This window comes from Phoxinus phoxinus (assembly GCF_949152265.1).
Source record: "Phoxinus phoxinus genome assembly, chromosome: 15".
In the NCBI taxonomy this organism is placed as follows: Eukaryota; Metazoa; Chordata; class Actinopteri; order Cypriniformes; family Leuciscidae; genus Phoxinus; species Phoxinus phoxinus.
Window position 1 is genome coordinate 22,252,901 of NC_136890.1, and position 24,539 is coordinate 22,277,439.

Consider the following 24,539-nt stretch of genomic DNA (forward strand, 5'->3'; position numbering starts at 1 on the left):
AATTTGAAAAATGAGTAATTTATGGTTTACAATAATGATTTCATACTCTATTGTTCAACATAAAACCACAAATCAAAACAAGGAAGCAGAAGTTTCTGAAAAATATCGGCCTTTATTTTAAGTAAACAATGGTGTGTTTGATTCAATGTTTGTTATGTCAGGTAATAAAGACAATTGCAGTCTATCGGGTTCATAAATACCACCTCAACAGTATATAAATATCTTACTCTACTTTCATATTTGAACATTCAGTTGACAGCATTTTAAAAACAGCTACTGGAGACAAAATCATATTTTCAGATCGCATACAATTCACAGTAGCAACATCAGGTGCACACGCGCACACACACGCACACACACTTTCACTCCCAAGAAAACATACACATAAGTATGTGAAAAATATCAGAACAGAAATAAAACAGCTACAGAATCCAAAAGCTTTATATGAAAGGTATATTTACAAATAGTCTGAACATATTACTAATACCCAATGCCACAATTTACATTTTCTTCCAAGCTATACCCAAAGAGGCTCCAACAAATCTCGTCTTTTTCAAACTGATTAATAAAGATAGTACTGTAATCTTAAATACAATGCTCATTATTTGATTGGGAAACAATACATATTAACACAAACTAAATTAACAATGTTTTTTGAACATTTTAAAAACTTAATATACTGCAAATGTGATACATTGTACATCGAAAGAACATAACAGCACAACTAAATACTAAGAAATTTCAGGAAGATATTACATTTACAATTGGCCTTGCATGAATGTCATACATGAACATCATAAAACTGACCAGAGCAAACTATTTAAAAATAAGTATGATATTCTTATTATCAGACTATTCTTTTGGAGAGATTTACTGATTTTCTATGGCATCTATTCCTTCTGTTTGGCCAAGTAGACAACTTTGTTTTTTGTTTTTGTTTTTTTAAGAAAGCAAAAGTAAAGTCAAATATCCTACTGACTGGCTGATCACAATACTGCAAAATTAGAGCATTACTGTAGAAGTAGTACAGTCGGTTTGATTTCCATCCAGAAGAAAATGTCAAGATTCCATTTCATCTCCATCAAAGACTGGAGGCTCAAAACTGATCACCACCTCATATGTTTGACCTGTGCAGGAACAGAATACAAAATAATAAGGATGTGACTGCAACATACATTAAATCTAGCTCATCCTAAATAATGTCTTTAACAAAATGGAACCAGAATTGCCCCTTTACGTTTTCAGAACTAAAACTAAAACATTTTATGGATGGATGGAAAAAACTAAAACTGAACAAATAACGACAACAAAATTAAAATGTTAATATTTTAAAATGAAAACTAATAACAAAATGAATGACAAAAGCACAGAACAAAACAAAAAGACTAAAAAATAAAAGCTAATTCAAAAAGTAATAGTACATAAATATGGTGTAATAATATACTGGTCTATATATAAATAATACTAAAATAAGGCTAGTTCATGGTCGCCTAAATGTCTTCTTAGGCCATACTAATTCAGTGTAGCAAGTGAGCAAAAATGCAAAAATAGCTTTAAGCGCTTTTAACTTGTACTAACTAGCATTTCCCACATAAACACAGCAAAAACTCTTCACTTGACTTACGTTTCCACTCTTCAATATCAAGCTCTTGGCTCTCAAAGCTCTGGTCGAAAGGCTCGGCCTCAGGTTCATCATCTGGGTCATGGTACTGGGCAAAGTACGTATGCGCCAGAGCCTCCGCTGCTGTGATGCGCTTATCTGTGTCCAAAACTAGCATCTTCTCCAGAAGGTCCACAGCTAAAAACAAAGAATTCAATAATTGATCAAAATTAAATATTGGCAGCATATTTTCTATAAATTGGTTCAAATTGTCCATCAACAAAGATCAACAAAAGAACAGGGAATAATTTTTTTGTCTTTTTTATTTCCTAAACAATATGTACTTTAAAATAATATATACTAAACGTACTAAATAAACCGCAAGTTCATATACACTACCATTTAAACGTTTGAGGTCAGGAGGTTCTTTTTTTATTTTTGAAAGAAACTTAATACTTTTATTCAGAAAGGATGGATTAAACTGTGTTGCATTTTAAAAGTCTTCACTGTCACTTTTGAGCAATTTACAAAAGCTAAATGTTATAATATCACCTTCGTTTAGAAAAGATTTCCATTTCAAATAAATGCTATTCTATTGTTCAACTTTCTATTCAAAGAATAAATTTGATGCATCTGTTTTTAACATAAGAAATGTTTCTTGAGCACCAAATCATCATATTAAACTTATTCCTGAAGGATCATGTGACGCTTGAATGTAATGTAATCACGCTTAAAGCTCAGAATTGCCATCACAAGAATAATTTTTTTTTTTTTTTTTTAATTAGTTAAATTACTGTTTTTACTATATTGATCAAATAAATGCATCCTTGATGAGATTAAAGATCTTTTTTTTTATTGATAATTTTTTTCTTACCGACCCCAAACTTTTGAACAGTAGGGTACACACAAATCATTTCAGTGTCTAAACATGCCTCTCTTACCTAGTGGATTAGCCCCAATAAACACATCAGCAAAATTCCTCTTGGGCATCTGAGGAAGTGAGTTGATATAAGTACGAGCCTGTGGAAAGAAACAGGTCAACCGTGAGCAGAGGTAATAAAATCATGTTGATTATAACAATGTTAGTAATTCTTGACTCGGTCTCCATGACAACTGCTTGTGTTTTGCACATAGATTGCTAACCCTGTGAATCATAACATTGTGGTGTTAGTATGCAGTGCCATTTGAATAATGCAGCAAACAAACAGCTTCAGAATGCAGAGAGGTCTGTGCTGGTGATGGCAGAGTGATTTCAGCTCGCATAGATCAGTGAATAACTACGTGATGCTTCAGCGGCAAGCAGTCACCCGAAGAGAAAGTGAAGAAGACGAAGGAACTCTGTTGGGTGTACACCGTTGCTTTACTTCACTATTACCTTTCCTTATATTCTCCATATGAAATAACATTTATACCTGACCTGAAAATGTTCAAATAAATATTACAAAATTTGATTGACCGAGTGAATATTTAGTCCAACAGCATTGGGACATTTTTGTATCCCTCTGCTTGTCTGTGTTTCTGATGTTTAGGAACATAGTATGTAGTGTTGTAAGTGGAAGAGTTTTTCGGAAGTCAAAGTAACAGTATTTTCTTCAGCAACACTCGGACCAGGCTTTCTTTCACTTCTTCAGTGCGAAGAAAGAAAAATGACAACCCAGAACGGAGTGATTAAATAACACATGACTGTGTTTAACATTACCTGGGCCGTACAACATCACTCTCAAATGTGTGATATTGCTTTATTATACGCTAATAAACTTTTTTGTAAATCTACTAAATGTGAGACATCATTAGGCCTGCTAATTAAAGGGCATGATGGGTATTCTGCAAACAGGGCCACAGTGAGCTCACCTCATGGCTAGGCATCCTGCTTATTAGAGAGGCAGGTGGAGTTCCTGTAAGTCGCATTATCTGTTGAAGCTGGTTTATATCTTTGAAGGCCAGGTCAAGGAGATCACGGTCCACAAATTTAGTGTAATGCATATCTATCAAAAATTATCTGGACATTATATTGTGGTTCTCCACTACTCTAGGGAAAAGGACAGGATAAAAAGAAAGACAGAGAGAGAGAGAGAGAGAGAGAGAGAGAGGAAAAGTCTGGCATGCAAATTCCATTCATTTACAGCAGAGAAGAAACGTCATGCATTAGATAGCAAGAGAGCTTGATAAGTGTATTAGAATCTGCTCAGAAAACAGCTGCCATTAGCAGATCTGGAAGACAAAAATCAGGCTTGTTAATTTCAGTTTAGATGTCAAGATTCAGTCCCAAACAGAACCTCAGATCAGTCTTTCATCTAAAAGTGAAGTCAATGTTTAGCAGGAGAGCACTGGAAAAATACCCTTTTTTATTAGCAGTGTCAAAAACAGCCGCACTCAACACACATTCCTTGTTAGAAAATCCAGCTTAGACTGGTCCAAGCAGATCATTAGCTGGTCAACCAGCCAACGTGTTCCAAAAACTAGCGTGATCAATTTAAGATAGTATGACCATCTGGTAACTAGTTTTGTAGCTGGTCCAGGATGTTCTCCCAGCTTGGACCAGTTAAAGACCAGCTACAGTTTAAACATTTTGGTCTTTTTTTTCCCAAGACATTAGCATATTTGTTCAGTGACAGTAAAGATATTAATAGTACTACAAAAATATGTTATTGTAATTTTAAAATGTTATTTTTTAACTTCGAGAACTTTTTAACAAAGAATCCTGAAATACAAAATGTATTACCATTTCAAGTGACACTGAAGAAAGGAGTAATGATGCTAAAAATTTAACTTTTCCAAAGGAATAAATTTTAAAAAATTAATATATTCCAATAGAAATTTTATTTTAAATTGTAATAATACTTCACAATATCGCTGTATTTTGTTTGAACAAATGCAGCCTTGGTGAGCATAAGAGAGAGTACATTTAAAAATCGTACCAACCCCAAACTTTTGACCGTTAGTGTATGTCCAGCTAGGAACAGACAAAAAGATGTTTCAAAACACAGCTTCCAGCTTAAAGGAGAACTCCGGTCAATTTTAACATTGAGCTTATTTTAGTTTTAGGTTTAGTTACCTATGATCACGCGCGTGAACTCGACAATCGACTACTTTGGACTTCGACCGAAAACAGGAACTAAATACAGGTATGTGCGCTGGCTGATTTAACAATTTTTATTAATCTCTTTCACATCTACTGCAGTCAGATTCACTCGTGTTCACTCTGAAGGAATCACTCAACATGGCTGGGCACTTGTATGACACATCAAGGATGATAAGAGGAATAAAAGCAGGTTTAAAATTAGACCCCATTCAAGTCAATAGGGTGCAAATTTTAAAAAGAGGATAACACGGTGTAGGCAACACCGATTTTTGTCGTTGTTCTCTGCATTGACAGCACTCCAATTTTACAAAAAATTGAGCTCAATGTTAAAATTGATCGGAGTTCTCCTTTAATATGGATTTTCCACTTTGAAAATCAACACACACAGGCGTTTGCACTCTCCCTAAATATATTAAACTCACAGACTCCGAGGATATTTTCATTAACAGCTCAGGTCCTGGAGCTCCAACCAGAAGCATAATAAGCTTCAACTGATCGATGTCTAGTAAAACAAGATGAAGGAAAACTAGTGTGGCTCAACAAGGAACACGCCACAAAGCAGGAAACGCTCATTTCGGTTTCATGTGTACTTAACCCTTTAGCTGTCACTCCCCTTTTTGAGAATGGACATTAAAATGCACTATTCAAGCTAAAATGGTTGTAATTCAAGAATGCTTTGGAGTATAGACCTAAGTTTGGTCTTGTTTTAAAGGGAAAAAATTAAAGATTATTGCTGATGTGAAAGCACTTCGAAAAATTAAAGTATAAAAAAGTTATGGAAGTTTAAATTTACATTAAATCCAATATAATTTATTTAATATTTTTATTTTATATAAAATATATATTTTACAAAATAGTTTTTACTATAAAATTACTATAAAATCAAAGCCAAAAATCTAACCAAGGTGTGTTCCAAATTTGAAGTTGATATCATAAAAATTGAAGTTCCCATGAGATTTTGTTTAGGCGTATTACCAAAAGTAGCCTCCGGGTGTCATTAAATTCCATTGAATTTAACTGTATGCATTCTGCCATAATAAATGTATCAATTTCTGTCCAAATATCACTTCTGTCACAAAATATGGAACATTGAGACTCAGACCTTTCTGACAATATGTGTTTTGTCAAGATTAGAAAATATTTTGATCATAAATTATGAAACATAATGATGCCCAAAAGGGGAGGAGCCTGATACAATAATTTAGAGTTATGTTTCTATGGTAACACAATGTCCAATTTCAAAACAGTTTTCACAGGATGAATTCTGAGATCGTAAGCTTTCAAATGATACCTAATTTATGATAACTACTAAAATATGTAATGTAATAAAAAAAGGCGATAAAAAAGATAATATCATATTTTAGAGGATAATATATATATATTATAATTTTTAGAAGATAATATAATTTTATAATTTTTTTATTGACAAATACTAGATTATATGTTTTCTTATGAAATTTTAGCATGAAAACCAACATTTTAATGACTAAAAGTGTGTGCGTCGACTTTTTTGTGACAAAGGTCAGAACTCCTGTTATGATGTAGATTTTTTTGAGGTGCGCTCTTGTCATAAACTCATCTATTACTGTTCCTGCATAATTTGTAACAAAAAACAGTGCTGAAATATCTATTAAGGAGTCTTAGACTTTTCCAACAATATATAGTTTGTCATGATTAATTTAGGATTTAATTGTAATATAGTGAGGTAAACGTAGGTGTCCCGTATACGGGACAGTGACAGTTAAAGGGTTAAAGAACAGGAAAGCAAAGAAGCTTTGGTCACATCTGTGGAAAGACGAGCAAGCTTGTAAAAATAGCACAGGTTGAATATTTTCAGCTTGCCCAGCAAAAGCATGACAGAAGTAGCCGCACAGGTGTGCTCTGCCTGTAAGAGGGGGGAAATATTTGGCAAGTATTTCTGTTCCATGGGGTGTGGAGCCAGAAGCATTAAGAGTGGCAGCCGTTCAAGATACAGAGTGTCAAATATGCATGGCCAGAGGGGAAAACATGCTGAAAGTGCAGAAATTTGAACAACATTTGTCATTGAGAGAAAAAAAAAAAAAAAAAAAGAGTAAAATGAGAGCGAGAGAGAGAGAGAGGCATGTCATTTCCTGCAGGGAGTTTATTGCATTCTCATAATGATGGATCATATATCCTTCAAATCAGTGTTGCGTCTTGGGGCACAGCTTGAAAACAGAGCTTAAGTGAAAGGGACAAAAGGTCAGTGTAAGACAGGAGAGGCAGACAGATCTGCCAGCTTCTGCCATAGCACACATACACACTGCAAGGACAGGGATATAGAGAACGAGAGGGAGAAAGAGAAAATAAGATTGTAATGTGGTGTTAAAAAACAAGTATCCAAAATTTGTTTACATTTAAATCAGTATGAGAGCAAAATACGTTTTTAAGAAAACACTAAATCAGGGACGTTTCTGGCTTTGAGCCGTTGTGCAATTTGCAGAGAGCGTTCTGTAGGTCAATGAGGGGTAAACGAGAGGAAAAGGATACGGTCTGTGCCAGGGAACAGAGTCCTGCCCGTCAACAGCTCAGCCATGATGCAGCCCACTGACCAAATGTCCACTGAAAAGAAATCAAGAAACAACATTAGAGGAGAGGCGACAAGCACATGTTCCCTCTCTTGTGTCCTGACCCAGCTATCTTGTCGCAGAGGGCTGAAAAAATAGCATATAACAACTGCCACAATCTTCAAAAGACATTTCAGCAAACCCTAAGACATCAAGATCTGGTTGGTTAGCACGGGTCAGTTAGGTCGTTCTGGAGGTAGTCTCTACATTACTGTTCAAAAGTTTGGGGTCAGAACAATTTTTTTGGTTGTTGAAGAAATTAACACTATTCAGCAACACATTTTAAAAGTGTAAAATGGTGTTTTTTGCAGTGATGCTATGGAAGAACCTTTTTTTCTTAGTATGAAGAACATTTAAAAATCTAAAGAAACTTGTTCCACTGTAAAGAACCTTTTGTGCAATGGAAAAGTTTTATGGATGTTAATGCCAATGCACTTGCCAATAAAGGATGCATTAAACTGATCAAAAGTGGCAGACATTTACGTTTTCTTCTACAAAAGATTTATTATTCAAATAAATGCTGTTCATTTGAACTTTCTATTAACCAGAGAATCCTGAAAAAAATGTATCACGGTTTCCACAAAAATATTAAAGCGGACATATCATGAAAATCTGACTTTTTCCGTGTTTAAATGCTATAATCGGGTCCCCGGTGCACCCAGAAAACATGAAAAGTGACAACCCAGTAACTTTGTTTTGGTAAGCATTTCTCTGCAAGAATATAAAAAAACAAGCCGATCAGATTTCGCTCCCCTTCTGATGTAGGAAGGAGATCTTATTATATTATTACCGCCCTTTAATCTGCACGTTTCCACCCACGGCGCCACCATTTGGTTTTCGCAAACGACAACAGTGTGTAACCAGTTCTAACGCAATGGCAAAATTTCGAGCAAAGCAAGCAAACTGTTCTGTCGTTGGCTGCAAAGCACACTATTCGACCAAAAAATTTGTAAAACTTGTGTAAAAGTTAAACATGACGGTACATGCAAGTCGATGAGATGAATCAATGTAACTCCACAACAACTACATATCCACTAACCATTCAGAAACATACAGGTGCAGTCTAAACGTTGCAACCTCTGCCTGAGTCTCTCCGTAAGGCTGCGCTACGCTACTGGTTATCTCTGAAATTTTGGATGAGTGAAATTCACGAGTTTTGTTATTGCCCGGAGAGTATCCGAAGCTCGTGTAAAGGACCTTTACGAAAACACGTCTTCTGAACGAGGACACACAAAAATTGAGCGTTTTTGCCCATACCCAAAAAGAGGCAAATTTGACAAGCTATAATAAATTATCTGGGTGGTATTTTGAGCTGAATTTTTTTATTTATATTACATCTTGTGAAAATGGGCAGAATATATCACCTTTAAGCAGTTACTGTTTTCAACATTGATAAGAAGAAATGTTTCTTGAGCACTAAATCAGCATATTAGAATGATTTCTGAAGGATCATGTGACACTGAAGGCTGGAGTAATGTAATGTTTGTCATCACAGGTATAAATTACACTTATTTGAAAACAGAAATCTGCTACATTTTTTGAAATATTATTACAATTTAAAAGTTTTACTGTATTTTGATCAAATGAATACAGCCTTGGTGAGCCTTCTTTTAAAAACATTACAAATAATTTCCAACTTATGAACGGTAGAGTACACCATCTGGTTCTAAAAAGCCTGGGTGTAGTTGTGTTACCTGTCATGTTGTAGTGCATCCAGTTGAGCATGATCTCTGGGGCGCGGTACCACCTTGTGGCCACATATCCTGTCATTTCATCATCTGTGTGTCGAGCCAGACCAAAGTCAAGGATCTGAGATACAAAAAGAAAATACATCCTGTTAATAACAATCAAAGTATTACAAGCAAATGTATAACAACTATGAAAAAAGTATGACAGACTAACCTTAAGTTCACAGTCTTCATTTACTGCCAGATTACTGGGTTTCAAGTCCTGGTAAACGATTATTGGATATTAGTTCACTGTCTCCTTATACCATTTAACAACTATTTTAAATTAATATTTGCAGCCATTTATGAATTAAATTGACAGATGTGACATCTTTTAGCATTTCAGTTCAACTTGTCGCTCAGTTCATACAAACAAAAAATGCCTATTTTTATTAAAGCAATATGACTTCATAAAATTGAATACTGAATTATTATAATTAAATCTTTTCAATTTGGGCTACCTTTCTAAGTAAATAAACTTCATATTACCGATGTAACTGCACAGTTTCCTGCCAGGCTTGTAATTGCAACAAAAAAAATTCATTCTTTATTACTAAAGTAGGAACGAGTCATAATTATGTTCTGTGGTAATCGACAGCATGGAAAAGATGCTGTACACAGATATCAAGCTGAAAATAACACAGACTATTTCTTTAAGACTAAACTAATTTATAGCAATTTCTAGTTTGTCTTCACACAAAAGCAAGCCTGAGCTTACAACATGGTTATGCCAGAGAGAATTGGCTGCATGGGGCAACATACACTTAATTCATTAATGAAAATAGCCTGCAGGCCATTTCTCATATACCCGAGTGAGCACTTACCCTGTGAATTATGTCGGCCGAATGGATGTACTGGTAAAATTAAAAGAAAAATATAGAGGAAAAAAAAGTTATGTGTGATAATAAAATTCCAGCTGTAAGGTTTACACACAAAAAAATAGATCAAATAAATGTCTACATACTAAACATTGTGCTGGACATAACACTTTTCAGTTCATTGTTATTTTTATTTAATTTACATCAGCTTTAAGAGCCGAGATTCCGGTTTGTATTCGTTACGAGATGGAAAAGTGCAGTTTCACCTTAAGCCCTCGCAGGATCTGGTAAATAAGGAACTGAACATGATCATCGGTCAGCTTCTGACACTTCACAATATTATTTAAGTCCGCGCCCATAAGATGAGTCACCAGGTACCTGAAAATCAGAACACAAGAAGAATGTTATTCACCTGCCAACTGTATTTAACCTGGTGTAAAGAGTAACCTGGTGTAAAGAGTAACCTGGTGTAAGGAAGTTATCTTCTGACAAAATGCGCTAATCTTTTTTCGCTTTGAGGGAAGACTCAACTTAAAATAATTTTGGCCATGAAGCTGAACAACTACAGTCAACATCAAGATGTTCCACCTGATCAGTTGTCCTGTAAATATACTGGGGTAGCAGCTTGCACATATTATAAGGTTTACTGTTGGAACGTTGAGAGAAGAAACAGGAAACTACAGAGAGATATAAACTAAGGTTATGCTGATACAATCATATAACAGTAATATTTCACAATATTTTTTTCCTTACGATAGTGTATAAAAATATTTTTGGGCATATTTAGAATCTTCAACAGGTCAATAATGCAACAACCACTTGGCAGAGTTTAATATCTTGTATTTATTCCTCTTTTATTTAAATAAATGCTTTTTCTTTTGAACTTTCTATTCATCATATAGAGTATTCTACTTTTTTATTCTATCAAAGAAAGAAAAAAAATGCACAAAACTATTAACCAGCACAACTGTTTTCTATATTATTGTTATTACTTTATTTTTTATTGAATAAATGCAGCATGGCTTTAAAAAAAAAAAATCTTACCAACCCTAAACTTTTTAACAGTAGTATATATTTAAAAAAAGAAGGACTGTCATACTCAAGAGGTCACAAAGGTAGAACTGGAAAAAAATAGGATGTTATGTTTAAATCAAAGATGTTAAACTGAATTGTATTGACCACTGAACCTGACTGGTATATTCAGGCGCACTGATATCAGATTTTATTACAGTCTTCAACCTATCACACAAACACCTCACGATAACCCACTGCAGAGTCTACATAAGCACTGACTCTTAGCAAGAGGGTGGAGCTACAGGTCAAACAGAGCCAATGCGATACAACACACAGCAGAGCTTAAAATAAGCCATACTTAATCCCAGAATCACTCTCCACCCAATAGACACATTCAGTATTAGAGATAAATCAACAAATACATCCCACCCCCACAAAGATTTAGGGGGGAAAAACACAGATTAGACAATAAACAAATGTAAATCACTTTGACACATACAGGCAATGAAAAGCTAAAGCAAACTGATTCAGACCCCAAAAACACATGCATTTACACACTGTCAACTGAGAATTAAGTTGAGAACTAATATTTATTGGAAAAGCCTGGAGCTCTGGAGTGAAATCACCACACAAACATTTCTGCTAGTTTCGATAGTGGAAGGAGTGTGGATGCCCTTCATGTATCAGTGTGCGTCAGGTCTATTTTTGGCAGCAGAATTGATGTTAAATCACAGCAGCATCTGCTTTTACAACCTGGCTGTATCCTTAGCATTCCCTACTAACCTACGGCTGTTAAGCTGGAGCCAGGCAGCACAAAAAGCTCTGTCTCTGTGGAAACCCGAAGCTCCATAAAACCATGAGAGTCTGAAAACATGTTTATAATCACCTAACAAAGGGCACAAGATAAATAACGTGTATGAGATATTAGGACTAAACACACAGGAGTGATTGTAATAAAACCGTACAAAGAACGCGTCACAGAATTATATATATAGATTTTTTTATATACGCTCTAATTATAACCAACAGTTGTATAAGAAGCATCTGATACGATACAGTGTGCCATTTTACATCTTCAGTGGTGGACTCTATTTTTGACATGTTGTAGCCACTTCATTTTGCCCACCCGTCTGCTTTGTTTGACAGAAGTCTCTTATGCTCGCCATGGCTGAATTTATTTGATAAAAAAATCCAGTAAAAACAGTAATATTGTGAAATATTATTACAAAAACAGCTGTGCCACTTAACATTTTTGAGAAAACCATGATACTTTTTTTACGGATTCTTTCAGGATTCTGAATAGAAAGGATTCTAAAAAAAAAACATTTTTTAACATTATACATGTCTTATAATACATTCTTTACTGTCAATTTAATTTATATATATAAAGAATGAATAATATTAATAAATTATGTATGCATGCATGTATAAGCCTGTGGTCCCCTCATCCTCTGAGCTAGCTCACAAGACTATTTTCTCTAGTTTAATTAACACTTCCATGACGTAAAGTCTTATTCAAAACTAAAGAAGAAGAAAAAACGATTTTAATCAAACCAGTGAATAACATCTCAGAGGAAGATATTGTCTGACTTACACATCATTAAACTCCTCCAGGGAGGTGGCAGGTGTGAAAACATCCAGCAGGCCGATCACCTATCACCAAGTGCAAAGAATACAAATCAGGATCATTTAGTACTGCATGTACAGTATTGCATTAAGATTTTTATTGCATAACCTGACAGTAAAATCTAGAATTACCACAGAGGAAGTTCTAGAATTCCCTGTCAGACAGAATACTCCAAATTCAATTAAGATAAGAACAATACCCGTTTGATTGAGAAAAATATTTATTTTCATTGAGAAAATAAAAATGGTTCCAGAGTAGGGGTGGGCGATATGACCAAAATCTTACATCATTTCTTGTCACCATATTCAATATCACAAAAAGCTAATACTCGCCTAAGTAAAAATTAACCTCTCAAGCTTGCTAAAGCCAAGTAAACAGTTAGTGATAAAATAAGAAACTACCGGTAATTACAAGCATATAGGAAATCAAACGACAATAGAACAAAGACACAAATAAAGGGATGCACCCTACACAAGGGGGGACTCGCGCTGAAAAACTTTGAGAACCACCGTACTAGAGGTTCTGACAAAATGTTAATTGCTGCCGTCTATTTAAAAATATTTTATTAATTTGAATTAATTAAAAAAAGGTTTGAAAAAAAATATTCAAAGACTCACTCATTATGACTTCACTTGTTTCATTACTGAAAGAATCAGCGTTTTTGAACGAATCTCTTGAACGAATGATTCAATGACAAGTCCATTTTTTAACTTGTCGCCACCTACTGGTGTAACAATGTAATTGATACTATCTTTATTTGAGTCAAGTTAGTTTCAAAAGGTGATTTACTCTTTTTTGTTCGCAAATCGTAGACAGTAGTGTTTATATCCGAACTATAAACTTTTATCCCAGTGCTTCTGTGATAAAATTTAAATAATGATACTGTGTGGTTGAAAAGACTTTGTGAAGCTGTTTCATACCTATACATGACACCTACTCTCTCTGGCTCAGCGGCAGATCTGAATGTTCGCTACTCGTCAAATAGACACCTAGACTAATCGTTGTCTAGACTAAATAAGATTGTGTTAGAATGGAGATTGCCATCTTTTGACGATTATTCATGCAGCTCTACTCCTTATGACACAAATATATAATATGTCTGCAGAAAAAAAATGGAAAAACTGGTTTGGAACAAAATGAGGGCGAGTAAATAATGACAACATTTTTAATATTTGGATGAACTAAGCCGTTAACCATTAGGATTACCAACCGTTACTCTGCATATTGGCCTTGTCAGTTTGATAATACCAGGGATCCAAACTCACATTCTCATGTTTCATATGCTTGAGTAGGCGCAATTCCCTGTAGGTCCGCTTGGCATGGATGATGGACTGAAATGGCCTTGACAGTTTCTTCACGGCGACCTTCAATCCTGACTTTTCATCATATGCAGAGCTGAGAAAAACAGAAGGACATGATTCAAGCATGCCGTCACACTTTGTTGCACAACAGAAACGCCAACATGCTACAACAGGACCAAAGTTAAATACGGTTGGAAACTTGCCATACATTTTAGACTGAAACAAAAGCTGATCAGATTCTCACTTCCTCATGTAAGAAACCAGCGATGTTTACAGACAGAACTAAAGGGTAAAACGTATTGCAACCAATCATAAAAAAAACTTTAAAAGGGAAAAACTGTTTAGCGTTTAATCACAGACACTGACCACCACGTGCTATGTAGTAGACCTAACAGTGAAGGTAATGATACAACCTTTCAAGACACAAAGGATATTTTATATGCACAACTTGACTGAGAGACCTGATTGATCTTATCAAAGAAAATCTCTTGGCTCCGCTTTTTCGAATACACTGCACAGGCTGAGAGATGAGCCTGGCACTTCAAACCCAGTGCAATCTGTTCATCAGATATTCAATTACACAGACACAATAAGAGGGCCCATGAAACATAATCTAGATAGCACGGTTGCCTAGCATCGCAATTTCTAACAGTCACTTGGGTGCATAAACAACCTGTCTACTACACTGAGGAGTAATTTAGAAAATGAGCCTGGCCTTCAAACACCTGTCTGTTTAAGAGACAGAGACCTTTCTGAAAATCATTTGCAAACATTAAAGAGTGAGGTAACACTTGTTTTGAGTTTAAGGAAGAAACAAAGAACTCTTTAGATGTGCACACATGACTAAATAAATCACATTTCGTCAGTAAAACATTCTGTCATAACCAGAACGTTTCTGATCACAACAATTTAAGATGAAATTAGCTGTTTTGTTTTTTTTGCAAAGTATTTTTTTTTATCTAATTCCACATTAATATGCAAAGACAACTACAAGTAAACTATTTTTATGTTGATTTTCCTAAAAACAGTGTTTCGGTTTAAAACACTGCAGCGCTTGGTTTGAGCACCTGTAGCCTGTTGCACAAAGCCGGTTTCGGTTTCTACCCATGTAAGTTCAAGATTAATTTGAACAAACTGTTTTTTCGGGCTCAATAAGGTGGATTGGTTTTTAGCGGGTTTCATTGCTATGGTAACTTACGCTTCACGGCTAACCTGCTCCGGAGCAGGTTTTATCAGGGTTAGAGATCGCAGACCAAAACTCAACCAATCAGCTGTGAGTAAAGATGTAATAAAGCCACTCCACCTGTATCTCTCACTCCAAATTATACCAGTTTATAATGAAAGCATTTTAGAAACAAAATTGCTCATCTTTTGCTGCTAATTATTTATTATATTTATATTATATGAATTACAATCAGGTATAATTCACATAATCAATCAAATGACAATATTAAACTTTGCTTTTAAATTAAAATAAATGTAATACATGCATTGGTATATAAAGCTTTAAAACAGATTAAGGTATTTTTTTGATTCACATGCATTGAAGAGAAGTGAATTGCGCGGCTCTCTCGCAACAGGTGAATCACACTGACGCTCTCCATGTTCCGTGTGATTGGCTATTAGTTGCACACGTGCAAGTGCTTCAGGGTTCATCGCAAACTCGATTAAACCCGAGTTGACAGAGAACGTTACCGAGCTTTGTGAGATTGTTGAACTTGATCTAAACCAGGTTGATTTATATGGATGTCAACTGCAAACCTACTCTGATAAGGGTTTGTTCAACTAGCTTCATGCAACAGGCCTCTGGCACCACAACTGTGTCTCTACCAATAGCCCAATCAATTCATTGCAGTGTGTTTGAAAACCATAATTTTGTTTAATTCCATTTGGTGGCACTAGTGATGCAAAGTTTAGCCTTAAAGGGATAGTTCACCCAAAAAAGAAAATGGTGCCATTATTTACTCACCCTCAAGTTGTTCTAAACCTCTTTCTTCTGTTGAACACAAAAGAAGATATTTTGAAGCTGCTGGTCCCCATTGACTTCCATAGTATAGAGGAAAAAAGTCAAACAGAAACACTATGGAAGTCAATGGAGACCAGAAACTGTATGGTTACCTACATTCTTCAAAATATATACTTTTGTCTTCAGCACAAGAAAGAAATTCATACATGTTTAGAACAACATGAGGGTGAATAAATAATGACAAATTTCATTTTTGGGTTAACTATCCCTTTAAAGGTGCACCCTTGTAGGTTTTTGTTTAGCTCACTCTTATGCATCTCAAATACGTTTTGGAGTTTATACTGAGGCCAAAGCTGTTTATGCATATTTTGTTTTAGTTTCTTTTCGTTTTTCAGTCGATTGCATGACATGTTAGTCATGTGATGTCAAAATGATCTACCCGTAACGTATAGCATTCAGATTGCATAAATCGGGAGTCTACACCTTATTTGCGTGCAAATTAAATTAATGATATCTCAAAAGTGTGGTTGATTTATTGATTTGCTTATAATGCTTTGTTAATACAAATTACTGAGCGCACCTGAATCATAAATTAAGCTGTGTCAGGAAACATCAGCACAGAACCACCAACAAACTTAAAACGAGCAATCTTTAGATGAATCAATCACGAGATTAAGATAATAACATACGACAAGCCCTATGAGGTTCTTCACCTCATCCTGGGTGTTACTACAAGCAAACGAGAAAATTAAGTGCCATGAATCATTGACAACAGACGTGAAATTGCACGCAGCTCTGACTCATCGGTTGCGTTTCGAAACCTATCGAGTTACCTACAAGGTACCCAAAAGCGGCAGCTCCCTTGGTTAAGACACAGTCATGGGGTGACCTCATTCGGGACAGACCCCACCAGATGTCCTCATTAAGACCACCCTACACCACTAAATAGGGCGAATAAAGAAAAGCGTGGTTCTATATCATAAACAGTGACCACAGTTTACCAGATAAACAACTTTGCAGTTTATCGAGTTCATCTCTTCGACTTGCAACCATTTTAACGTAGTGCTACCACATTATTGTGCATCACGTTTGCCCGTCCACCGCAAAGCTTCACTTGAAACTGAAGTGGAATGCGTGCATGCACGCGAGGTGGCATTTCCAACATACGAGACTTAAAACATTTATAAAGCGAAATCACCCAAGTTAGAACACTTTGCAACACTACAAGAACTTTAAACCCGCTTTTTATGACTAGCAATCCCTCTAGCATAATAAACCGCGGACTTTGGTCTTATTAGCAAGTTTGCTAACGCAGAGCAATGCTGTACGGGCCCGTAAGAATGAATGGGACATCGTTCCGCCATAGAAACGAACAGATAAATATTTACCAAACAGTTCCGTATGCACCAGAGCCGACGGGAGACAAGCTCTGATATCGCAAAGGGACCTCCCATATCGTCTTGTTGACCTCCTGTCGATAGAAAGTGGGTCTTTCTTTCTGCGACATGCCTGCAGAACGAGCACCCGAGGCGACTTGAGACTTCTGCTTTCCCTGGCTTGCCTGCCTGTGATTCGAGGTGGTTGAGTTTTCCTGCAACAATCAAAAATGAAAAGTAACCAACCGATAAAGTCGACCGTGCACGCCTATACTCAGGAACGAACCGCCCCGGTTTGTTTAGTTCATTCCAGCGGCTCCGAATGCTCTTGGAATGTGACTGTTCGGAAGTTGCTCGGTTCCGGGGTCACGGTGGTTTCGAGCACTATCCCGTCAGCGTCTCTCTCCCTGCTGCTACAAATGAAAGACGCAGTAAAAAAGCAAACCGAGTTCCCAAGCGCGCCCCCTGCAACACATTCACACGTATACAGGAGGTTGTAGACCTAGCATGCTACAATGTAGAACACAAAATAAAAGAGACATGGCAATGTTTAATGCAAATATCCGAATACGATATTTGTCCCACAAATGGTTTGAACTTTACAATGCACAATAATATCAGAGAGAACATACAGGTGTACAACAGAATCTGATGTAAGATTTCAATAAATACAGACCATATTATTTTTTATGGAATAATTCTTTTAATTTTTCCTTTAAAACGTTCTACATTTTATTTATATCTTTCATTCACTCAATGTCACTTTACAAGGTAAAAGAAAAAACAACAAGAAAACTAAAAATATAGAAACGAGATAGATATAATAATAATAATATATAAACAATTAAGAAAAGCAAACACTATAGTTACAGACTGCAGTAATGAGCAGAGATCAAAGACCATAAATTAACACTGCAGACTGAACCTAATAGAACAATAACAAAATAAATCTAAGATGGATGTGATATTATGGAGATTTTACCACAGGGAATTTCATTACACTGAAATGCCTGTCACCCATGGAAGAGAGTCTGAAGCTTGGGACATCTTTTTTTAAAGGAAATATTTGAATGTAATTCTGTATGAAAAGTTATATAGTCATGTGCTCTTGAGGGCTGGTAGGACACATGGTTCAGAGGTTATATTTGCCATTGGCATCTGGGTTATAAAGGTCAGGCTATGTTTCTCGTCGGTAAACCTGTAAAGAAAACATTGTTTGACTTTCATTTTGAATAGGAACATTTTAAAAGACAAAATAGCAGCATAATTATGCACACAAAAAAAACATTTGTGCTGGACCCTTACCCTGCATCACTGCTAACCTGGATCTTCACTGAGGAAGATGTTGATAGAGCAGGAGGATGTGCTGGTTTCCTGTCAGACAGTGAAGAAAAACAAGAAGAATATTTTTAATTGTAGAGAAAACCATGAAAGCCACGTATCACTGTTGTCTGTCGCAACACATCCCAACACTGTTGAAATGATTGTGAAATTAGCATTTGGGACCCAGAACGCCCTCAAAAGGAACTTGTGAAATGCAAAGAAATCCAGGCCTGAGATAATTGAAATCTGAAATCAAGTTGCAGTTACATTGGGTGACAGCATGGCAGTGCTAAAAAGCTAAAAGAACAATAATATATTCTTTTAGTACTGTCATTTCAAGAAAATGTTTTATAGCCTACAGAACATAATGCAATATCCAAATACATTTTAACTCATTCAGATCCAGTGTGCATTCAATGACTTTCTCTGTTCTTAATTTTAATATTTAATAGAAAAATACAAATGAAGCTCTTGAAAAACTCTCCTATAGTCTGCATAGGATGATTGATGTTTATTTTGATAAATGGGGGGGAAATTAGCATTTCTGTAACCCGCAGTAGTAGTGGCATGTGGTGAGATGAAAATAAAATAATGGTCATGGTAAATATGATTTAGTGGGAACTTATGGTAATGGCAACACCCCTGTCCACCCTTTTTTCTTTTTTGTTGTTTTTTTTATTTTATTTTTTATATATATATATATTCACTTATTTATATTGGTACAATTTGTTTATGTACGTTTTTGATTTAATGGTTTGGTTATATGTCAAATTGTTTATATAATTTCTTGTTTTGCTTGCAAATAAGAAAATCAATAAAGTACAAATCATAAAAAGAAAAATACAAATGAAAAGCAATATTTTAGTGAACAATACATTTTAAATTAATATTGAATTCCATGTCTATTAATGTTTAAAAAAACCTAATCCACAATGATTTTTCTTAATGATTTAATTCATTTGAAGTTTAAATTCTATACACAAAAAAATTGAAGTATATATGTTATTTCTGAAGTAAAATTTGACAATCATTATAACAAATTATAATTTGTAATAATTATACATCTATTTACCTTATTTTTTGTCCATTCAATTTAGCAAAAAGCAGATTGAGCAGTCTCTCTTTCTGCTCCCATGTTAGATCAGAAATATCCACACTGGAGCTTTTCAAGTTGCTCCTGAAATGACACCATAGCATTTTAGTTGTCATCTTAATTAGAGATGCACCTGAAGAGTGGTTAGAAATTCTGTGCTAAAACTCACACACCATTTGTCAGCCTCTTCCAGGTCAGCCTGGACATCATTGGTGCTGTGTGGGGCATTAGAGAAGGTCCGTATACGAGGGTACACCAACCTTCCAGCCCGTGCCTCACTCATTCTCCAGCGATAGGCCTTCAGAGCCTCCTGTCTATACATACAAGATCATCTTCAAATACAGGAATCACTTCCAAATGTGAAGATGAATCTTTAAAATCCCCTATTGAGAATATTTCACAAAGCAGCGTTTCGTTTTCACAACTTAAGCTAACCTGTAGTGCTGCTGTTGTGTTCTTATTTCCTTCCTCACATGGTCAAGAGCTTTGTGAAAGAAGAGCTCGAGTTCTTTACGCTGCTCCATGATGCTTTGCGCCAGCTGTTTCACTTGGCCCAGCTCCTTCTCTCGAACGGCTAGAAGCATTTCCAACCTCTCAAGGCCTGTGCCGTTGGCCTGCGCGCTGACCATGGCACGTCGTTCCACCTCTTCTCTCTCCTGCTCAAACTCCCCAGACATGATGCCCAGAGCTTGCTCAAGTGTGACCAATTTAGCCCTTAGCTCAGAGGTCTCATTTTGTTGGGACTTTAACTGGGAATTGCCTTCCTTTCTCATCAGTTCATTCGTCTCCTGCAAAATCAATCAGTTGTAGAGTCATAACTGGACATTTGCAATGTGCTGAAAACAATGGCAAACATGAGCACATGTCTGCAAGCCAGCTTAGTTCAAATGTACTTCGGTTTTAAGCGTATGCTTTAATAAAATACTCAAGGCAAGACACTATCACAGTAAAAAAAAACATTAGGTTGTTTTTTTTAACCTGGATTACAAATATTGGGTCACTATGTTGGGTTATTTTCCACAAAAAAGTTGGGTCAGTTTAAATATATTTGGGTTATGTTTAACCCAACATTATTAAGTGAGGTACAAGGAGAACCATTGTTGCACTAGTCAATTAGTCTTACACTGTAAAAAGTGATCAGTTGACTTAACTTAAAAAAAAACAGTTGCCTTACAATTATTAAAGGTGCTCTAAGTGATATTGGGTGATGTCACTTCTTGTTGACGTTCAAAGTATTGTCAAACAAAACGGAGGCTAGCTAGACCCTCCTTCCTCCTCATCCGCGCACTAACCCCCCAAACCATTCTTGTCGGTTATTGGCTGGAACACTGTTGTTATGTTTCGTGGTGCGGGTGAACCCAGTTTGTTTTTGTTGCCGTTTGTGGAGCCTGGGCTGTCTACAGAGACCGTGTTTTTTGACAGTGTGTTCAGGGGACAGGCAGCTAGCGGATAGTGAGGAGATGTTTGCTGTATGTTACAAAAAAATGTTTGCCCTAAAAAACGCTTAGAGCACCTTTACGTAAATAAACTTCATGCTTAATTAAAAAACATTAAGTAATGTGGAATTGTCAAGTTCACATAACCAATTTTTTCAATTAAAGGGATAGATCACTTTAAAATTAAAATTCTATCATCATTTACTCACCCTCAAGTTGTTTCAAACCTGTATTAATTTATTTCTTCTGCTGAACACAAAGGAAGATATTTTGAAGAATGTCGGTAACCAAACAGTAGACTGTACCCATTGACTTCCATAGTATTTTTTTTTCCTACTATGGAAGTCAATGGGTACAGTCTACTGTTTGGTTACCGACATTCTTCAAAATATCTTCCTTTGTGTTCAGCAGAAGAAATAAATTAATACAGGTTTGAAACAACTTGAGGGAGAATTTTAATTTTAAAGTGAACTATCCCTTTAAGCATTAAGTTTATTTACATAATAATTTTAAGGCAACAGGTTTACTAAATTTTTCCAAGCAAGTGAACTGAACACTTTTTGCCAAAAACATCTAAAATATACAATTAAGTTTTTTATTTTTTATTATTACAATTTAACTATTTGCACCCGTAGATTTTAATTTCAATAGCCTACAGATCTTTAAAGGCCGTTTTCTCAAAGCTATTTTTTTCTTCTCCTGCACAGCCTGAAATCTCCACTTCAGTAGCACTTACACCCCAAACTTTCCAGTCGATCTATCCTCCTTTTTCCTACGCCCCATAATTATGGGAGTAACTTCCGTTAAACTGTAAACAATATGCAAAATGTTTGCTCTATGAATTTGGGGAGAAAACAAGAGATTCTTAGTGCTTTGCAGTGAATTATTCATGGGATACATTTCATAAATTAAATCAGGAGAGCAGACCACAAGTGTGCAGTATATGTTGTCCTTTTCCATACTGTTACAGCACAATACAAAGGGGGAAAAAGATCAGGAGAAAAGAAGTCAGTGACTGAAAAGAGCTCTTCCTATAGGTATTCTTGTGATATGTCATATTAAAATACTAAGTGTTACGTTATTATATAACACGTACATATATAATAGAACATTATATAGAACTCATTCAGTTAATCTGACGGATAAGGACTATAGCGCACCTTATTATTTTAAATGATTTGTTTCAGTCTTTTTGAGTGGAACTTCCTGCATCCGTTAGTGCCTCATAATCCAAATAGCAGAAGGCTCATTAGGGAAAAGGTGGATATTCTGAAGGTTTTTAAAGTGTTTGTTCATTTATAATTCACCTGATTAATAAACATTTTATTCCTAATTGATGTAGTGGCCAATGTTTTCTTTCTGGCTGTTGACACAGTATTTTGTGATTTATGAAGTGATAAAAAGAGATCCCTTCTGTAAAACCCTTTAACTCTGATATGTCAACAGAATTAACTAAAAATGTGGCTTGGTCCAATGTTAAGATTCTGTTCTAGAAAAGATAATTAGCATATTTCAGAAATGTGTAGGCTAATACAAAACAATTGTCCTAATGCACTGTTATTAATCAACTGGGGAAGTATGGTGATATCTATTAGTGAACATTTTTACGTCTTGCCTTAAAATTCCTGATTTTCTGCTAGCATTATCACCTTCAAGAGAGCAAGGGAAGCATTCTTCTCTGCCAAGGCTACATTTATCCTTTTCAGTTCCTCCGCCTCTTTCACATGATAATTCAGTGCCTCGTTCAATCGTACGTTCTCCTTCAACACAGTATGTGACGCTGTTCCGAGCTGCCTGTTGGGAGCCAGAACTGACGATTTGACTCATACACCAGTAAGCACAAATCATACGTGCTGGTCTTTTTTTATATGCAGTCTTTAAACAGAATTAAGATAACGAGTAACTGATCCATACATGCAATTAAAAGAAGAATGGCTGCTCACACAATAGCTTCATGATGCGCTCGCTCTGCAAGCTCAGTGATCTTCTGCTCTGCTTCCTTCTCAAGGTGAATCTGTATAAACAAGGCATTGCTGACCGTTCTAGCGAGCATTTTAGTGGCACACGCATCTAAAACTCTATAACAAAAGGATTTAAAATCTGATGGTAAATAAATAATGCACTTTGCTACAATTTATGCAATATACTTCTATGCATTACTGTCTTGTTTATGGATGGATGGATGCTTTTTCTTACCCTTGCTGTGTAGAACTTGTACTCTGTTCTCGCCAGACTCGCTTGGTGTGCACGGTCAGCTATATACATTTTTTCTCTCATCTAGAAGCACAAGAAACAAATAACACGCTATATGTCTGGAGTTTTTATGCATTGCTCTAATATGAAATGGCAGTTTGTGTTGTGCAGTACACTGATCAGGTCTTCTTCCAGATTGGCCTTTATTTTGCGAAAATGCTTAATGGTTTTGAGCTCGCCCTGCATCCTCTGGAAGTCGCTTGACCTCTGCTTAAACCTCTCTTCTAACGCATCAATCTTCTGCATGTATTCAGCCACCTGCAACAGCCAGTCAATTGAAACGAATGAGGCTTGAATTTCAGGGGAAAAAAAGGGTAAGACCTGACACGTACATCACAGAGACGTCTATTTGATGTGCGTGTTTACATCTGGAAGACGTATTTTTAGTGTTTGTTCATCTGCCATACGTCTATAGGACGTTTCCTGTTTCCTGTCAGATGTCAAATACGCTTAGAGATGTCTTTAAGATGTTTATGATTTAGAATGCATGTAAAACTGACATCTTAGATACGTCTATCAGATGTTAGTAAACAGCAGATGCTTTCCAGATTAATTGATCTTTAACAGATCTTGCAGACAAGTGTACGTGGAAATTCAAGAATTGTCACAGGCAGCTTAACATAACGTTAGACCAACCCCTAATTTGTGTGGAAAAGAATAAACTCTTACCAAAAAGTCTTTCTCTTGTGAAGTTTTTGCTTTTTCTCTTTTCAGTTGCTCTTCTAATGCAGCAATCTTATAGGGAAAATAGTGGGAAATGAACAGCACAGATGGATAAACGTATGCACTTGTTTCTCAGCCTTATGATGGAGATGTAACAAATGCAGACAAACCGTTGCTGTTTTTTCACAATCTGTCCTTTTCAGGAAGGCAATAATATCATTCGTGTCTTTTTTGGCTCTGTACTGCTGGTTCTCGAGCTCCTCGTTGGCTTTGGCGAGCGCGCGAGTAGCTTCGCGATATTCGACACGCGAAAATTCCGTGAAGTCAAACTTCGCCTCCCATAAAGTTGCGTTTGATTTGAACTTTTCGATTTCTGACTCCCTGTCGGCTTTAGACTCCTGCTTGCCTTCTTTCTTACCTTTTCTGTAAAGAAAGTGTTAAGAAAATGTGAGAAATCAAGTAAGAAAAAGCTGATTATCACCTGAAACGACATCGTTCATTCTCACCCTTTTCCTTTGCCCTTATTTCCTTTCTTTTTCGGCATCTTTCGGCTCCTCAGACGACTATCAAACGACTTTGGACCTGCACAGCACTGGCTCGTATTAGTTCTGTTTACATTCGTTACTATAGAAACGGTCATCGGAGTCACTCCGTTGAATAAATTCGTTTTAATGG

General features: G+C 36.0%; 2 protein-coding genes across 4 annotated transcripts; both read right to left on the bottom strand.

Annotated features, from left to right (window-relative positions):
• Positions 1 to 77: 77 nt before the first annotated feature.
• mapk14a (mitogen-activated protein kinase 14a) lies at positions 78 to 17,622 on the bottom strand. 3 transcript variants are annotated; one of them, XM_079638248.1, is made up of 12 exons: positions 17,109 to 17,622; positions 13,719 to 13,848; positions 12,421 to 12,479; positions 10,079 to 10,190; positions 9,819 to 9,848; positions 9,170 to 9,217; positions 8,962 to 9,076; positions 7,191 to 7,262; positions 3,452 to 3,531; positions 2,542 to 2,620; positions 1,625 to 1,798; positions 78 to 1,127 (listed from the first exon to the last, which is right to left on the bottom strand). In XM_079638248.1, exons 1-12 carry the CDS (start codon positions 17,225 to 17,227, stop codon positions 1,060 to 1,062), a joined length of 1,086 nt encoding a protein of 361 aa, XP_079494374.1. In that variant the 5' UTR covers positions 17,228 to 17,622; the 3' UTR covers positions 78 to 1,059. The 3 variants fall into 3 exon arrangements, with proteins under 3 accessions (XP_079494374.1, XP_079494375.1, XP_079494373.1); XM_079638249.1 differs by lacking the exon at positions 3,452 to 3,531 and adding an exon at positions 5,105 to 5,184 and having other exon boundaries at positions 82 to 1,127; XM_079638247.1 differs by lacking the exon at positions 3,452 to 3,531 and adding an exon at positions 5,105 to 5,184 and having other exon boundaries at positions 96 to 1,127; positions 8,962 to 9,217; positions 17,109 to 17,568.
• A 69-nt stretch (positions 17,623 to 17,691) lies between these two features.
• On the bottom strand, positions 17,692 to 24,490 carry bbof1a (basal body orientation factor 1a). Its single transcript, XM_079637839.1, has 12 exons — positions 24,371 to 24,490; positions 24,035 to 24,287; positions 23,871 to 23,936; positions 23,316 to 23,459; positions 23,145 to 23,225; positions 22,892 to 22,962; positions 22,598 to 22,742; positions 19,948 to 20,300; positions 19,686 to 19,826; positions 19,492 to 19,596; positions 18,402 to 18,470; positions 17,692 to 18,294 (listed from the first exon to the last, which is right to left on the bottom strand). The coding sequence occupies exons 1-12, from the start codon at positions 24,406 to 24,408 to the stop codon at positions 18,195 to 18,197; spliced, it is 1,566 nt and encodes a 521-aa protein (XP_079493965.1). The 5' UTR covers positions 24,409 to 24,490; the 3' UTR covers positions 17,692 to 18,194.
• Between the last annotated feature and the right edge of the window lie 49 nt (positions 24,491 to 24,539).

Excerpts from the sequence above, each read along its gene's own strand:
- bbof1a (XM_079637839.1), bottom strand. The coding sequence starts at position 24,408 with ATGCCGAAAAAGAAAGGAAATAAGGGCAAAGGAAAAGG. Across the intron at positions 23,937-24,034 it reads ATTGTGAAAAAACAGCAACG|ATTGCTGCATTAGAAGAGCA; the intron begins GTTTGTCTGCAT and ends TTTCCCTATAAG. Across the intron at positions 18,471-19,491 it reads TTGAATGGACAAAAAATAAG|GAAACCAGCACATCCTCCTG; the intron begins GTAAATAGATGT and ends ACTGTCTGACAG.
- mapk14a (XM_079638247.1), bottom strand. The coding sequence starts at position 17,227 with ATGTCGCAGAAAGAAAGACCCACTTTCTATCGACAGGAGGTCAACAAG. Across the intron at positions 9,849-10,078 it reads AGATCCTGCGAGGGCTTAAG|TACATCCATTCGGCCGACAT; the intron begins GTGAAACTGCAC and ends TAATTTTACCAG. Across the intron at positions 9,218-9,818 it reads CGGCCGACATAATTCACAGG|GACTTGAAACCCAGTAATCT; the intron begins GTAAGTGCTCAC and ends ATCGTTTACCAG.